The following is a 17,865-nucleotide window of genomic DNA, read 5'->3' as shown; positions in this document are numbered from 1 at the left end:
TCTCCTTCTTCCGTTTTTTTTAAAGATGGGCACTATATTTGTATTTTTCCAGTTGTCCCTGACCTCCCCTGATTGCCAAGAACTTTCAGAGATAATGGCCAATGGTTTGCAATCACATCAACCAACTCCATCTGCACTCTCGGATGCATTGCATCCAGCCCCATGGAATTGTGCATGTCCAATTTCTCTAAATAGTCCTTAACCTGTTCTTTCACCACTGAGGGCTGCTCACCGCCTCGCCATACTGGGCTGCCCAGTGCAGCAGTCTGGGAGCTGACCTCCTCTGTGAAGACAGAGGCAAAAAAAGCATTGATTACTTCAGCTTTTTCCACATCTGTCACTAGGTTGCCTCCCCCATTCAGTGAGGGTCCCACACTTTCCCTGACCACCTTCTGTTGCTAACATACCTGTAGAAACCCTTCTTGTTACCCTTCACATCCCTTACTAGCTGCAACTCCAGTCATGCCTTGGCCTTCCTGATTACACCCCTGCATGCTCTAGCAATATTCTTATACTCCTCCCTAGTCATCTGTCCAAGTTTCCACTTCTTGTAAGCTTCCTTTTTGTTTAAGCTCACCGAAGATTTCTCTGTTAAGCCAAGGGAGTCGCCTGCCATATTTGCTGCTATTTCTGCACATCTGGATGGTTTGTTCCTGCGCCTTCAACAAGGCTTCTTTAAAATACAGCCAGCTCTCCTGGACTCCTTTTCTGCTCATGTTAGCCTCTCGGGGGATCCTGCCCATGAGTTCCCTGAGGGAGTCAGTCTGATTTTCTGAAGTCCAGGGTCTGTATTGTGGTGCTCTCCTTCCTTCCTTCCTTTTGTCAGGATCTTGAATTCAGACCATCTCATGGTCACTGCTACCCAGGTTGCCAGCCACTTCTACTTCCCCTACCAATTCTTCCTTGTTTGTGAGCAGCAGAACAGGAGGAGCACGGCCCCTACTTGGTTCCTCCAGCACTAGCACCAGGAAGTTGTCCCCAACACTCTCTCCAAAAACTTCCTGGATTGTCTGTGCACCAGCTGTCCCTCTGGATCTGCACAGCCCCTCGGGTTCTTCTTTTGACCCTATGGGAGCTCCCTGGTGTCCATGCACATATTGAAGAACTCAAGTAACTACAAGGTGAGTAGATCATCCTTCTATGCTGTTACGGTAAAATTTACATTTTTAAGAAATCAGGATCTATGCAGATGTGGATGCTAGCATCATCTAAGTTATCCCTTTCTTTTCTTTCAAGGAAAATCTTAAACCAAGTCTGCCTTTCTTTGATCATATGTTAACTGCTTCTAGAGTTCAGTTACACCAGACACTTTGGGTTGAATATGTATTTCTTCAGACTATTTTCTCAAGCCACTTTTAAACTGATTTAGGACCAAATTTTGAATACTATATTATTTCAGCTCATTAGTATTTGACAGTTCACGATTGGTGCAGATCTTTGACTGTCCTTCAGCGTGAGCATAAGCTGTGCTGATTATAAGGTTTTCAGAAACCCCTTAAGTGCAGGTTGGGCATGTAGGCCAAAATAAAAGGATAAATAGAAGGCAAGAGTTTATTACAGTATTGCAATTTTCTAAAACTTTTTGCCTTCCTTCAAGAATATTGAAGACTACAAAATATTCATAATATGGGAGGGAACCCTTGGCCTTACCTTAGCTTTATTTAGGTGGCCTAAGTGGTCTGTTTTTAGTGGTGGGTGTTATGCCACTAGCAGAGTCCTCATCCGCCATTCAGTCCTTGGCCGGTCGGGGAGGGGGTGTGTGTGTGTGTATATGTGTGTGTGTGTGTGTGTGTATGTATGTATATATATATATATATATATATATAAAATATATTTTTAATGTGGAACTGAACCAATATTAATTTCACACAGTCCCTCAAGCCACCAGCAGTTGGTGACTGTTACCATTCACCTGAGCTTTAATTAAATTTGTGCCATTGGAAAGGATCTGTGGCTGGCTCGTGGCCTGATAACGGGCTAATCTCCCAGCTGCTGATTTAATTCCATCTATTGTCCAACAAGAGATGCAACAAGCTCGTTCTTTTTTTAAAAAAGGGGCAAAAAATGGTGGCGTATACTTTTTGTACACGACCGCTTTTTTGAAGAATATAAGAGGGTACCATTGTGAGCAGCAATATGTAGCAATATCTTCAGGAAAATACCACAATTTGACAATTTTACTTCCAAGATTTGACTTAATAAGTTGCTCGTTTTTCTTTCTCAACTTTGTAGCTTCCAGAAAAGCTGCTGAGCAGACACGATTGGATCAAACAGTGGCAGCTAAGACAGAAACTGGGCAGGAAGATGGGAGAACTAAGTGACGAAATTAAAGACTACTTAATACTTCTAAGGAAGAAGGTTGGATAAATTATATGTTCACTTTCCTTAGTGAGTTACAAATAAGTATGTTTAGCTCTCCACCAATTCAACCTAAATCCTAACAGAATAAAATTATTATTCTAGGAAGGGTAACTAATTACTTAACATATCTAGAATTTATGACACTAATTAAAGGCAACAGAAAACTTCTAAGACTAGAAAATGGAATTTAGAATTCTTTAGTATTAGATTAATATTTAAATCTTAGATTTCACCACTTCCATGTTAAGGCATAGTATTTCTTTGCCTAAAGGCACAAGAAAAGTGGGAAGCCTTTAACCTATTCCCAGAGCAGTTTTGCCAGGATATTCCTGCCATACAGTTATGGAACTGATAAAAACCTTCATGTTATGATGAACATAACACACACATAATGAAGGAAGCAGCTTGAGACTGTGGGTTGGATGACTGCAACACAGTAAGTGTTGCATTGACCTAGTGCCACAATTCATATTATATGGCACTACTTGGTAGTGTAACACTCCTGTGAGGGTGATTCAGCCTTTCACCCTACTTAGGTAGATAATTGCGTTCCAAGTAAGAGTGCTCATTTGGGGAAGAGCTGTGTGCTTTCTGGATGAGACCTTACAAACTGAGGACATTTCTAGTCTTCATGGGCATGAAAAATCCCTTGTTTCTAAGGAGTTGGAAAATATTGGACCAGAGTGCTAGGACAGACCTCCATCTACCCCCTCACTATTGCTGTTGGGCGATCTACTGGCATGCCACCTAGCTGCTGTTCCCAGTCCCAGGGGTGAAGGGATTTCCTGCATTTATGTAGTACCATGTAAAGTGTTTTTAGAAGCCTTAGGGATGAAAGGTGCTATATAAATATAAGATACCAGAAGGGTGTGAGGAACTATACTTCACCACTACAGTGTGACATTTTAATGAATCTTCTTATGTTTCCTAATTTGTGGGGACTTTCTTTTCCCTTCTTGAATTAGCTGATGCATAGACTAGTCTGTTGTCAACATAAAATTTTATTACTAGAAATACATAGTTCTAGGTTCACTCTCACTATTTTGGTTCATGTTTACCATACATCCTTAGTGAGAGCAGAGGTGTGTTCCCTATTGGACAAATGCTCTTAGTGGGGTGGTGGATGGCTGCAAGCAGTGATAGAATGACTGAATCTTTACACAGCAAAATGATCCTTTACTCCCCTTATCATTTGTGTATGTTTATGTATATACATATAGCTGTTACAGCATTTATCATTTGTTATCTAACATTTCCCAAATGTTGTACTCTTTATAGATTAGCATTTGATTTGTTTTCTTATTACAGCATGGAATCCGCTTAGTACAACGGTAGCCAAACTTCATTGCACCGTGACCCCCTTCTGACAACAAAAATTACTACATGACCCTAGGAGTGGGGACTGAAGCCTGAGTTTGCTGCCCCGGGTTGGGGGGCCCAAAGCCCAAGTGCCACTGTCCTGGGTTGGGGGACCAAAGCCCAGGGGCTTCCACTCCAGGCAAGGGGCATGTAACCTGAGTCCTACTGCCCAGGGCTGAAGCCCTTGGGCTTCACCTTCGTCACCAGACGGCAGGGCTCAGGCTTCATCTTTGTCACCAAGCCCCAGCAAATCTAAGCCAACCCCGGCGACCCCATTAAAATGGGGTAGCAACCCACTTTAGGGTCCCGACCCACAATTTGAGAACCCCTGGCTTAGTAGAATGTTTGTTTTATTGGTTCCATTATTCATATCTTTTGTGTGCATATGTTTACAATTTTATTTTAAACATTTTAAATAGGCACAGATTTACTATGTCAAATTCTAATGTTTGGTTATATGCAGTAGGAGCTAAATAGCTAAAGCACTGTAGGTATTTGAGATGCAGGGAGAATATGAAAATTATAGGTACTGTTACAGCCAATGAAAAGGTTACTGCCTCTCTTCTGTCAGAATCTGTCTCTCCACCCCATTACTTTTTCCCCTTTCCTTTTCTTTCTGTTGATCTCAGCCTCATCAGATACTTGTTGCTACAGGAAAAAGGCAGCAGCTACAGCTATGGGAGGATTTAAAATAAATGGATTTTATTTTTTTTCAAGTAAAAATACGTGTATGAGAGCCCTTTATACATTTAATTCAAAGTAGCAGTGCTGAAAATGTGGCAATCTACACTTGAAAAAGTCCTTCTTTCCTTTTGCAATTATGAATGATATGCTGTCACTTACCTTGATGATCCTGTTTTCTTTTATAGTGGGAGAGTATGAGTGAAATGAAAAGTCCCATAGAGAGACAAACAGCTTGTGACGAATTGTTTACAAATGAAGAGGAGGAGTACAGTCTCTATGAAGCTGTGAAATTTTTGATGCTGAACACAGCTATCGAATTATATGACGATGATAAAAAAGGAAAGAAAGTACCAGTGTTCTCATGGCTACTGTTTGCCCGGGATACATCCAGCAACCCTAGTCAGCTAATGAATAATCACTTGAATCAAATAGGTCACACTGGAGGCCTTGAGCAAGTAAGGAGAGCTATTTATGCATTCTAGTATACGGGCAGTTTTCTAGTGTCTAGGACTTTCATGTTGTGGTAGAAGCAGAACTAATCAGCACGAAAACACTTTCTGAAATGCTTTGGGAAAATCAACAGAGCTGTAGCAGCTTTAAGTTTGATGTGGTTTGATGCTTGTAAAAGGGTAGCTGCTCAGTAAATGGAATAATAGCCATACTCGTTAGTGGTGATCTAGTTAAGGGTCTGTGCTTGTAATTGTAAACCCCTGTTTTCTGGAGCATATAACTCCTGGAGAAGAAATGTTGCTCATTTTTTTACATATAGGTTTTTTAGTAAAGTAAATGAAGAATTAGATTAATGTCTTGAATGATTATTATTGTACCAGAAAAGGCCACTACTCTTAATTATTTAAAATGTTGATTTAAATGTCAAAATAAAGGGGTGGGTGGGTGGGTGGGTGTGTGTGTGTGTGTGTATATATATATATATATATATATATATATATATATATATATATATATAAAATATAATTGTAATATATGAAAAGCTAGCAGTACTGAATTAATTACATAGGGCAAACATATATGCAACAAGAACTGCATAATAAATCCATTGTCTGACTGATAGACATTTTTACTGGTCTTGATTACCTGAAAAACAGCATAATTCATCCTTGAGGAATTGCAGCTACCTAAGTGAACCATGACTTAATGTATAGAGCACAAACTGGTTAATGAAGATATTGGTGTGAAAGGTAGTACAAATATTTAAAAAACAATCAGGGAGCCTGATCTCAAAAGACCAGATTCCTTAAATCAGTGTAACTACCCTCAGAAGTGTAGTTGCAGGATAAAAATCCTAAGTGCAGTGCTCAACTGTGCATTTGTTAATCAAGAATAGCTAAGGGCCGGATCCTGTTCCCATTTAAGTTTTTGTACTAAACGCTCATTGACTAGGTGCTTAGTTCTACCTTTTTCAAGTAAAGTCGCTTATCACCTGCCTTTAACTTGTTGGCTTTTCTTGGGGTCCAGCTTTGTCACCCTTACTCACATGGAGTTGAACTTTACTCAATGACTCATCCTATTGAGATCAATGAGACTGTTCTGATAAGTTATGACTAGAACAGGTTACGCCTGGCCCTGTATGAGTTCACAAGACAGGTGGGAAGGACTGGGGGAAACCCTTCCTTGCTACCTCACATCCATGCAGGCAACAGGCCTAATAAGGTTCTTGTACTTGCTGAGCACAAGGACTACAGAGGCTAATGCTGCTGACAGTGCTAGTCTCTACGAAATGGGGCGGGGGCAATGGTCCTAACCTGCATGCATACACACATTACCATCAGCCTTGCTCCAACTGGAAGAATTGGCTGGGTGCAGATGTGAGTGGATGCCCGCCGTACCTTCAAGTGTGGTGGTGGTGCAACGCTCATGTTCTTCCTGGCATTTCCTGGGGAAGTACCATGCCTTAGCTTTTACTGCTGTGCCTTAAAGGCACAATTCAACTCTATTCCAGCTATTTCTGCAGTCGTGTCCTCGTTTCCCTCCTTTGAGGGACATTAAACTATCTAAAGACAAGTAGGGACATGGATTCTGAGTGCATATGCATTCTCATTTTTTAAAATTCTGTTTCTTTTATAAAGAGTGTTACTGCTTTTAACATGTGTAGCACTAGAAACTAAAGTCCTGAAATAATCCAACTTCTACAGCACGAGCAGCATCAAGCAGAGGTTCCCCCTCACTGTCTTACTGTTCTTACGTGTAAGTTTAAAAAATTATAGCAGGTATGAAGTGCTGCTTTAGTTATACTAAAGCAAATGTATATCAAAGTGCTTTAAACAGTTTGTTTTTTAAATGTAAGTCTTCAGGCTTTGTCCAAGGGGAGTCAAATCTATCTGACCCCATTGTAGTTACGTGTCTTAGACTGAATTCTGAACATCTAGTGCACTTGGACTGACTCCTGTCTGTCTCAATGGAGTAAAGGAGCATTCAGTGGTTGGTAGCCTCTGTTCAGGAAATGATACAGGTATAGGTCCACAATTTTCTATCAGGAATGTTTAAAGCTAAGTACCTTAAGCACTGAAATAAGTGGCATTATTTCTTTCAAAAGCCTTGAACACATAGCTTTCATTTTGAAATGAAGTGTCTTGATTTTCAAACATTTGAACAAACTACTTCACTGCCTTAAGCACTTGAGATTAAAAATTTTGGCTATACTGTGTAATGAGTACACAGTGTGAAATCGTTGTGTATTTGCACCCTGAGGATGGGATTTCAGTGAATTTCCTCATGCAAGGGAATCTCAGTATCTGAGCTTCATTCTCCATTTTAAGGGTCCTCTTGTACAGAATAACATGTCTGGAAAAATACACACTAGTATTATGCATTACATTCTAATTGATTTTTTTTCTTTCAACCTAGGTGGAAATGTTTCTTCTTGCATATGCTCTGCAGTATACCATCAGAGTTTATCGATTGTATAAATACAGCACTGATGAATTCATCACACTTTATCCCAATGACCCAGAGGAGGACTGGCCTGTGGTGACTCTTATAACTGAAGATGACAGACATTATAATATTCCAGTCAGAATGTGTGAAGAGACTAGTTTGTAAACAAGAGATTTTGGCAGATTTATAAATTTGATATCCAAGTCTCACCTGGATGTTAAATTTCCAACACTATTTTGAAATAAAGTCATGATGAGATTTACACGGTGAAACCTACAGTACTTTGGATCTCGAGTTACAAAGGATTGAACTGAAATTCCAAATAGGATCTTTGTAGTGGGCTGACTTGGGGCTAGCAGGCCTAGTGGGCATGCCATGACTCAGCAGACCCCAAAGTCCTGAGATGGCCTTGCTTGGATGGTCCATGGGCATGGTGGCTGAGTTAGGGTCTGTCATTCCCTGGTGGGGAGAAAGTAGAGAGACCTGGGTCCTCCCTCTCCACCAGATCCCAACACAAGGGAAAGGGGAGAGGAGCGTCTCTTGCTGATAAAACCCAGACCAGTTTCCTCTGAGCCACTTGCTACATCCCCGCTCTCTCTCTTCATTTTGGAGGATGATTGCAGCACTCTGCCCCCTCCCAGCAGAGAGTTTCCCCATAAGTCTCAGCAGTTCAGATAGCAAACGGGTAGCTCACTTCTCAGTGTCCAGATATTCTCCCTTGTCAGGGAGCAGGGGAGGGAAAAGGGTCAAGCCCCCAGCCTCCCAGTTAGGTCTTACCCACAGTCGAGACCCTTCTCCTGTGGTTTGCTCTGTCCCAGAAGCTGCAAACTGGCTCCCTCCATGCAGACCGCCTCTCCTTCACTCTTCTCCTGCTTGACTTTCAGAGTCCCCTTTTAAGCAGGCCCTCCTTTTGGAGCATGTTCTGAAGCTGCTGAGAGGCGGGGCCCAATGGGCCCTGTACCTCTCCTTCACTCCCTTAGCCTTTGTGTGCGGTCTGTAAACCCCACACACAACCTCCCTTTAAAGAATACCTGACTAGAAAATAAAGTTGGTCTCTGTTGCTTGGTGTAAATGAATTTTCATGGCACTCTCTGGAACAAATCTCTTAAATGGATTATGTATAATAGAATATAAAATGTGTAAACTAGGGAGTAGGTATGATGGAAAAAATAATAATTTTCCCCTGAAAGGGCATGGCAAAGAGACTTGATTGGGGTTATAGAGTAGTTTGCCTGGAGGTCAGCAGTTTAGATCCTCCTCAGCTGTGTATTGTCTGAAAGCCATTAACATGTGGTGGCATTTTGGGAGAGTATGTGAAATAAACTTGTGTCAATCCAGTTCCTAGTGAACACATGCCCATATCACAAAAGCTGTTCTCATAATTGGCATATTTATGGGAAGTCTCAGTGGAGAGGCTAAGGATTTGAATGGATCTGGAGATTGCACTAGAAACCTGGCTGGGGTTGAGCCAAATGAGCATGCAATGTGAATCTAGCCCTACTGCTGCCTCTGGTTTTCCTGTGGGCCAGCGATTCTTCAGGGCTTTCAATCTGGCACCTTTCACAAGTGTTCTAAAAATAAATTGGAATAGTAATGCAGCAGTGCTCTGCAATGTGGTCATAGTTTCAGGATTTTCTATCGTAGCCATATGAATTGGTTTAAATCTGAAATGTGGCATGCAAATGATCAGAATAGGAGTAAAAATGACTTTAAATGGCATGCAAACCAGACAGTGGTAGTTGAGTGTCTGTCCTCTTCTATGACACACTTTTTGTCCAATAGGATTGGACCTGTTAGGGTCATTTTATTTAAAGGTATACTAAAAAACACAGCAATATGGAAAATTGGGTTGTGCTGTTCCGTTTGAACTATCTTCTAAACTTCTCTTGCATATTTAGTCCATAACAACAGCTTTTTGAAAACAGCCTGATGATAATTCCTCAATTTACATGGGATTTAAGTTTTTTCATTTTAAATGGTGAGGGCCAACTTCTGCTGTCAGTTATTCCTGATTTTTCACCTGCATAAAGGGAGGCAGAATTTGACCCCCAGTTCTTAACTAGTGTCTGAAGTAGTTACTGTGTTTTTTCCATGTAGTATTTGCAGGCTTCTGGATATTCTGAGTGTAGTGTGCTTACTAGAGTATACAGTATGTATTGACCACACTTAGATCTCACACCCTAGCAATAAGTAATGGCTCTATCTTTTTGTTATATCTACCCTATGGAAAATTATTAGCATGATGTTTTGTGTTAAAGGTTCCTGGAAGCTGCAAGGGCAGAGCATAACAAACGTTGTGATAAAGAATATGTTGAGATCAAATGCGGGGTTTAAGGCTTGTTGCCGTTTCTGTCAACTTACTAGTGGCATGTGAATAACCAAGAAATTGCCAGAGACGTTACCGATAGCAAAGGAAAAGGAGAAGACACTTACAAATTAAAAGTTTACATTAGTTGTTTCACTTCACCTGGACTTTAATGGAAAAATAGTACATAAGCAGTTTTTTCTGATTAATTTTCTATCTTGAACATTGGTGTCTTTTTGCTTTTAAGAAGGGTTATTGTACTTGAGACTAAAATGTATGAGCCTAAACAAAACACTTTAAAAAATCCATGGGTTTTTTTGAGTTGTGCAATGTGCAGGTATATTTAGGGTGCAGACTTGCAGTCCTGGTGCCTGTAGGGCAACATGTGCAAGTGAGGGTTGTGGCATCAAGCCCAAAAGACTTGCATAATTGTTATCCATAGAATATGGTGGAAGCCTGAATACTGCTAAAAACTTGGAATTTGCTTCTGTAGAGGTCAGTGGCAAAACTACGACTGACATCAGTGGGAACAGGACACTTCAGGATATTCAGAGAATAGAAACGGCCTTGCATGTTACACTCATGAAAATATTTTAATGCAAAAAACTCCGTTTTCAGCTACATTGTATACATATGTTCAACTAAACATCTATTTCAAATATATTAAATTTTAATATTGACTGCAGTGTTTCCTTTATCTGGTGCTCCAGAGTGGACAATTATTTGCTTTCAGACCCTTATATTTTCTCCTATACTTAGCTGAACAAGTGAGGTGGACGCCACCTCAATGGAGACAATAAATGAAGAAACTGAGATAGTGGATAGAGAAGGAGAGTGGTGGTGTGATCCAGTTACTCTTGTGCCCTTGAGTATTCTTCAGTGAGCGCTTACCTATGACAGCAACAGCTGCTCTGAGGGAAGATTGCAGGGTTGGGCCCATAGGTGGCAATAGTTAAAACACTGAAACTGGAATGAGTTGGAAGATATAGCAGATACCTTAGCTCGTTATCCAGTTACCTAGCTAGGTACTTACATGACTCCCATTACTGTAGTATCGGACCACCTAGGTGGTAGAGATGAGAACTTTGCAGTCAGGTGTCTGATTTTTGTTGTTCCCACATAGTCTGTGCATTTCTCCCCTCTAACTACTTGTTGCCTGTCTTGTGTTATGTGTAACTGAAAAATTATAGCACCTTAGAGACTAGCAAATTTATTTGGGCATAAGCTTTCGTGGGCTAAAACCCACTTCATTGGATGCATGCAGTGGAAAATACAGTAGGAAGATTTTATGTACACAGAGAACATGAAAAAATGGGTGTTGCCATACCAACTGTAATGAGACCAATCAATTAAGGTGGGCTATTATCAGCAGGAAAAAAAAAAAAATTAGCATGGGGAAATAGTTTTTACTTTGTGTAATGACCCATCCGCTCCCAGTCTTTATTCAAGCCTAATTTAACGGTGTCCAGTTTGCAAATTAATTCCGGTTCTGCAGTTTCTCATTGGAGTCTGTTTCTGAAGTTTTTTTTGTTGGAGAATTGCGACTTTTAGTGAAATTGAGTGACCAGAGAGATCGAAGTGTTCTCCAACTGGTTTATGAATGTTATAATTCTTGACGTCTGATTTATGTCCATTTATTTTTTTACGTAAGACTGTCCAGTTTGCCCCATGTACATGGCAGAGGGGCATTGCTGGCACATGGCATATATCACATTGGTGGATGTGCAGGTGAATGAGCCTTTGATAGTGTGGTTGATGTGATTAGGCCCTATGACAGTGTCCCCTGAATAGATATGTGGACAGAGTTGGCAACGGGCCTTGTTGCAAGGATAGGTTCCTGGGTTAGTGTTTTTGTTGTGTGGTTGCTGGTCTTGTTACAGTTTGTATGGCAACACCCATTTTTTCATATTCTCTGTGTGTGTGTATATATACACACACACACACACACACAATCTTCCTACTGTATTTTCCACTGTATGAATCCGATGAAGTGAGCTGTAGCTCACGAAAGCTTATGCCCAAAAAAATTTGTTAGTCTCTAAGGTGCCACAAGTACTCCCTATTTATTTATTTATTTTCCCCCTGATACAGACTAACACGGTTACCACTCTGAAACCTGAAAAATTATAAACTTTTCACTGGTGGGACCATGTCTCTCTTTTACTTGAAGCAGCTAGCCCACTTCTGGGTGCTGAATAAAAATATATATTGGCCTGATTCTGCTCCCATTTTAGTCAGTGCCAAAATATGCATTGATTTGAATATTTATTTCTAGCTGCTTCTGAAAACACTGAAATATATATTTGTCAATAGAGCACAAAGGTAACAGATCAGCTCTGTAGTGCATAAAAGTGTTTAATAAAAGAGAGAAAATGTAGGTGGGTGATGTTTAAATTTTGGAACACTATTGTCAGACCATCCCAGCACTCTACAATGGGTACCAGCTGTGACGGCGTCACGGCATGGTATCTTGAGAGCATAACTGGCACTTTTGTGTGCAGCGAATGAATTATTTCATTTTCATCCTTTTGTTATATTAAGGAGGCTAAACCCCATTTTAGATCTGTTGTATGAGTGTGCCCATTTCTTGTGATACCATAGGTTTAGGTTGAGTATAATCTAGGAGCTTGTCATTGAATGAAGAAATGTTTGTCCTCTAAATCTAACCAGCTTTAAGCAGGTTTCCATTAAACATGGCTTCTCAGAGACAGAAGAGACGTAACTTGGGAAATAAATAAGGGGATTTTCCTGACTCCCTCCCTCCCCCCCCCCCAAAAAAAAAAAAGCTAAGGTGGAAAAGCTTTAGCTTTTTAGAGGTCTAATAGCGAGAGAGAGACTTCTCAGGTTCCCTCCCCACATGACAGATGCCAAAGGGGCTCATACCTGCCAGCTTGCTCATGAGTTACTAGTTGTCATAAGGTATCTGGTCCCTGTGGATAGACCTAGTGCTCCTGGACTGGAGCAGGTGAGCCCAATCCAGCTAATTGAAGAGGGCTGGGCTACATCTGGGCCTATGAAGGGCAGTTCGTAGGTATCTGGAGAGAGGAAAGACTGAGACAGGCTGCGGAGGGAAAGCTACAGTGGAATAGAGCTAGCCCCTGTGGTGGGTCCCTAGAGCAAGGAGCTGGGGGCTCAGTGAAGCAGCCCTGTGGTTGCTGCTCCAGGAAGGGGAACAGCTGGCTGACTGCCGGATGCTGGAGTGCTAGAGACCCCTGGGAGGGATGGCGCTGAAGCCTGGGGCCAAGGATTGTGTTCTGTTTGTTGTTAACCTCTGTTGTGAAATAAACCCTGACTGAGACTGGGCGTGGCAGCATATGCTTTGGAGCTGAGGAGAAGCGATGGCCCCGGTGACCAGTGCTTTGTTGCTCATGATCCAGTAAGGTAAAGTAAGCTGGTAGGATGGCAAGAAAACCTGTGTACATTATGGGCCATTGAACTGCTAGCTGTGAGGGATACAGTTTAATGGGAACCTGGTCATGTTATAATTCAACACCCGTCACTCCTGAGTATTTGCTTCATTTTGTGTCTTACTCCTTGTTTGTTTCTTTCATTGGGTTTTATCACTGTTGGCCAAAGTCTAAAATGAAAAATCTTGAGTAAAAGGAAAAGCGTAATGGAGCTGATGTGCTCCAGGGCTTGTGGGTTATCGGGGAGGGGAACAGTGGTTATGGTGTTCTGCTCCACCAGACAGACAGTTTGGCCCTTGTATATTTGTGTGTGAGACTCCATTAGCTAACCCCCTGCCATGCCCTCTTTCCTCTGCTTCTCACAGAGGCCCCCATGGTGTGTAGGGGGTATTCAGTCTTTCTGTGCGCACACTCTACTGCTTGGCCCACAGTAGAGTATGAGACAACCGCCTAGTTTCCAATCTGGGCCTAATCCTGAGCAAGCTCACCTGTCTGTCAGAGGCCCAATCACATATATGGCTTGGGACATCTTGTCCTGTGCAAGTATGGTACAAATTATACCATATTGGAGTGATGAAGGGTATAAAAATGATAATTTATAGGTTTTTTGGGGGGAGGAGGATTTGGTTTGTTTTTTTCCCCCCTGTGGCATTCGTCATAGAACTTGAGCATCATGCAAATGTTAATGAAGTTATCCGCACACATCCATGAGGCATGTAAGTGTGTTTTCCCCTTACAAAGAGGGTGACTTGTCTGAGATACTTTGTTAATGTGTCAGTTGAGAACAGTACCTACATTTCTCAAGTCCCCATCCAACCTTAACAAGATTCAGAGCATGAAGATGGGATATATGATTTTTCTTTTAATATCATGAGTGAACCACCAATCTTATTCATGTGAAATGTGAGATTAACCTTTTCTAGGTGGCGCTGTTCAGTAAGATGGGCATGAAGTGCCTGTTTTACCTAATTCTGAATGCCCATAAATATAAACTTGTTAGTATTATGGACAGTTTCTTGTCACTCAGTTTTTAACTATGTTCTTGCGTGAGATGGACATACCTGCAAGATTGCAAAAACCACTGGCAGTATATTTTTGCCTTGTCTACGTCTCTTTCCCAGATTAGATGGAAAATATTAATCTGAAAAAACCATTCCTGACCCAAAAACCTAAGACTTGTTCAGTGTGAGTTCGGATCTGACATTAGTTTAGTAAATTAGCTAAAACAATCTGTTACACTCTGACTCAGTGTGTGTATTAGTAAAACAGTTAAAATTATTAAGATAAGTGATGCTCCGCTACATTTGCTCAGAGTATATTATTAAGGAATAATGGTATGGAGTCAAAGGTGGCCTAAATGCCTGAACTCAATGTTCAGAACAACTTCCTTTTTGTGCTTCATTTCCACTGAAAATGCTCACTTATGAATGACCTTTACTACTACTTAAACATTCAAATAGCGTAACTCCAGGATTTCCAGTCTGTGTTTGTTTGCTTTGATTCAAATATATTGCTTTGAGGGGAAGAAAGGGGACTAAAACTGGCCAATTAAGGTTCCTTGTGGTCTAGGACTTTTTCACTCATATTTTACGTCTGTGAGTGATTTAGGTCAAGATTTCAGTTATCAGTGATTAAGACAGTCTTGCTCCCTGCACCCTTGGCAGATAAGGAAGGTCTGAAGTGCAGAGCAACTCTTGTAGTTCTGCTACGTATGGAAGCCTGAGGGGATACAGGGCATGTAGGACTGTGCAGGTCCTCTGTCTGAAACAAAGTGCTTCAAGTACTCTGAAAATTGGGGTTGGGGTTCTCTCAGAATCTGCCAGCAGTAGCTTGGTAACACTATTTAAAGTGACCTGGCTCAATTTTTAAATGGTTTATTTTTGAGGGTGGTGGGTTGCTGCATCTTGAGGCTCACCCCCTCCCTCACAGACACCAAGCACTGCCCAAACCCCCATACTGCACTGAACAATAGGATAGACTGCAGCAGCTACTGCATAAGGACACTGTCACTTATACTCTACCCTGCAAATGGGGCATTGGGGGAGGAAAAAAGATTGTTCCCCTCTACCTCCCACCCTCAGTCTATGGAGAGCTGCACAAAAACCATTAACTTTGGCTTTGCAAAGGAGACGGAATGAGTGAGTAGGTACAAGCTCGTCAGAAAGTTAGCTTTTAGTGATTGCCAGCAGATGTCGCTGTAGGCAAGAGAGTATGGAAAGTTTTAGAGCTTTATTTTGCCCTGTTCGTTCATAGATTCCATTGTGATGCTGTGGCTAAAAGAGCTGATGTGATCCTGGGTTGGGAATCTTGAGTAGCGAGGATATTTTACTTCTCTGTTTGGCACTGGTGCGACTGCGGCTGGAATGTGCTGTCCAGTTCTGGTGCCCACAATTCAAGAAGGCTGTCGATAAATTGCAGAGGGTTCAGAGAAGAGCCACAAGAATGATGAAAGAATTAGAAAACATGCCTTAGAGTGATGTATTGAGCTGGATTGCAGTCGATATGTAGCTACATGGGGAACAAATATATAATTAATGGCCTCTTCAGTCTAGGGGAGGAAGGTGTAATGCGCTTCTATGGCTGGAAGTTGAAGCTAGACAAATTGACACTGGAAATAAGGCATAAAGTTTTAACAGGGTAATTAACTATTGGATCAATTTACCTAGGGTCGTGGTGGATTCTCCATCACTGACCATTTTTCAGTTAAGATTGGGTGTTTTTCTAAAAGATGTGTTCGAGCAATTATGCTGGGGAAGTGTTATGGCCTGTGTTATACATGAGGTGTCACTGGATGATCACAGTGGTCCCTCCTGGTATGCTGCTTTTCCAATTGTTACGATGTAAATCTGCTGTAATTTAAAAACACGTTAAAATTATATGTAAATAACGCCTGCTTTAGGTCCAGTGCCAGAGCCTTTATTTGACACAATTCTGCCCACTGTAGCTTGGGGGGGGGGGGGGGGGAGAGGGTTTGCCTGAGTAAGAACTGCAGAACTCAGCCCTTCCTCTGTTTCTGAACATTTTCCTTTTTGCTATAAAACATGGTTTAGTGTAAAAGGCGAAGAGCAGTCGTTTTTTTAAAAAAAAAATAAAAAATCTGCAGCAAGTGTCTGCTATTTTGATAATACAGTCAAGGTTGAGGGCCATGTGAGAGCCTGAACTTTGTCCCCTTCCCCCCCCCTCCCTTTTAGCCTTTTCTGGGATTTCTCTTCTGCAGCGGACTCCACTTCCCAGCACTGGCATAGCATTTAGGCCCTGATTCTGAAGTGCTAAATTTGAGTGTTTGCTCCAGTGAATGAGGTGGTTGAGTTGAAGGGGACTCTGAGAGTGAGAAATTCCTCCTTGCTGGCTTTGTGTTAGCTCTGGAAGCTCCTCTGGTTCCTGTCTCTGACGTTAGGCGACTGGGTCAGAAGTGGGTATGACTGGACCAAAGGAGCACACTCTCCTTTTCATGGTGTATAGCCAAGCAGGACTTGATAGAACAACTGCTTCTGTCCAGCTGTTGATATCGGTGTGAGGAGGAGAGCCGGCAGCAAAACAACTTGTAAGAGAACAATCCTGGCGTGGGTTAGCTCGTGGTGTTGAAAAGAGGGGTGGTACATTAAAGGATAATCCTTAATTTTTCTGCAAGTGCCTTTGACATGTTCCCACAAACCCTTGCTAGGCCAGGAGAAGGCTCTCGGCGGTAAAGAGGCACAGTTGTTGTCTTCTGCTTTACCACAGCCTGATATTTTTGTTGTCATGGAAGACGCAGGGAAGGAAGGGCCTGAATCTAACTGAAGCTAAGCATTCAAAATACCCTCCTCTGTTCCTCAAGCATGTCACCCCCTCCTAGCCAGAGCACATCTCCCCAAACAGAAGAGGGGGGTGGCAGCTTCCCCAGGCCTATTCTAAAATGGATCCTTGACTCCCTGTGGAGGAGGCTAGTAACTAACTCTGCTCCCCCCAGCGAGGAGGATGGGAATGATTTTTTTAAAAGGCTCAGTTGAATTTAGTTTCTCTGCTAAGGCAGAGCATGAAGCCATTCCCCACCTACGCTCCTGAAGGCCCAATGGGCAGAGCTGATGCAAATGGAAGCTGCCTCAGACAAAAGAAAAGTTGACCCATATGAGGTGAGCAAAAAAGGAGCAGGAAAACAGTGTTTCTTCCCCTTCTGATGGGTGTGGCTAGGGAGTTTTCAGAGTATGTGAAACCGATTAAGCAAGATGTGCAGACTATTTCCCCATGGGATAAGAGGTTGTCAGTACTGTTGGTATTCAGCCTGCTCAACCACACATGTGACAGCTCCTTTAAGAGAGTTGCTGCTGCTACCCAGATATTACTGGGCTTATCTGTTTCAGCAGGAGCATGTTGGGAAATGTAGCCCCAGGAGGGGTCAGGTGAGCAAGAAGAGTCATGTAGCTAGTAGGATTATATAAGGGAAGCCAGTAGCTCAGTTAAAAGAAGGGAGTGACTCCAGAGAGAAGGAAGGTGTGAGGAGTTGTTCAACATTAGTGTGCTAGGGAAAGGAGTACTGGGAATCAGCTGTCCACTTAGAAAACAGCTGAGAAAGGGCCACTGAGGAGTCTTGGCTTGGGATACAGGTGAAGATTGAGGAGGTATTTATAGACTGAGGAAGGTATGTAAAGGTGGCATAGGAAATGGCCCAGGGAAACAAAGTCAGGGCAAAGTGGGAAGTTAAGGTGGGGCAATCTACCTATAACAGAAGGTAGGCATAGGTCCCCCTATGCTACTGCCTCAGGAGATGGTGTGGTTATCTTGTTGGTGTTTGGAGCCCAGGAGGGTCCAGGCCAACAGAAGGGCTAAAGCCTCCATTGAAGAGAACAGACCCATAGAGGCAGAGCTGTGCTCTGA

The 17,865-nt window shown here is 42.1% G+C and overlaps 1 protein-coding gene across 3 annotated transcripts in view; it reads left to right on the top strand.

The window, feature by feature from the left end:
• OTULIN (OTU deubiquitinase with linear linkage specificity) overlaps nt 1–7,561 on the top strand; it is a 47,839-nt gene extending 40,278 nt beyond the window's left edge. For all 3 annotated transcript variants that reach the window (XM_084621869.1, XM_084621871.1, XM_084621870.1), the window contains 3 exons: nt 2,233–2,358; nt 4,590–4,859; nt 7,270–7,561. In XM_084621869.1, coding sequence (XP_084477995.1) covers nt 2,233–2,358; nt 4,590–4,859; nt 7,270–7,464 — 591 coding nt within the window. In that variant the 3' untranslated portion in view covers nt 7,465–7,561. The remainder of the gene's footprint in view (nt 1–2,232; nt 2,359–4,589; nt 4,860–7,269) is intronic.
• The last annotated feature ends 10,304 nt before the right edge of the window (nt 7,562–17,865 follow it).

This window comes from Lepidochelys olivacea (genome assembly GCF_965140295.1).
Source record: "Lepidochelys olivacea isolate rLepOli2 genome assembly, chromosome: 2".
In the NCBI taxonomy this organism is placed as follows: domain Eukaryota; kingdom Metazoa; phylum Chordata; order Testudines; family Cheloniidae; genus Lepidochelys; species Lepidochelys olivacea.
Note: the sequence above shows the minus strand (reverse complement) of the source record. Positions and strands in the feature narration are given on the sequence as shown.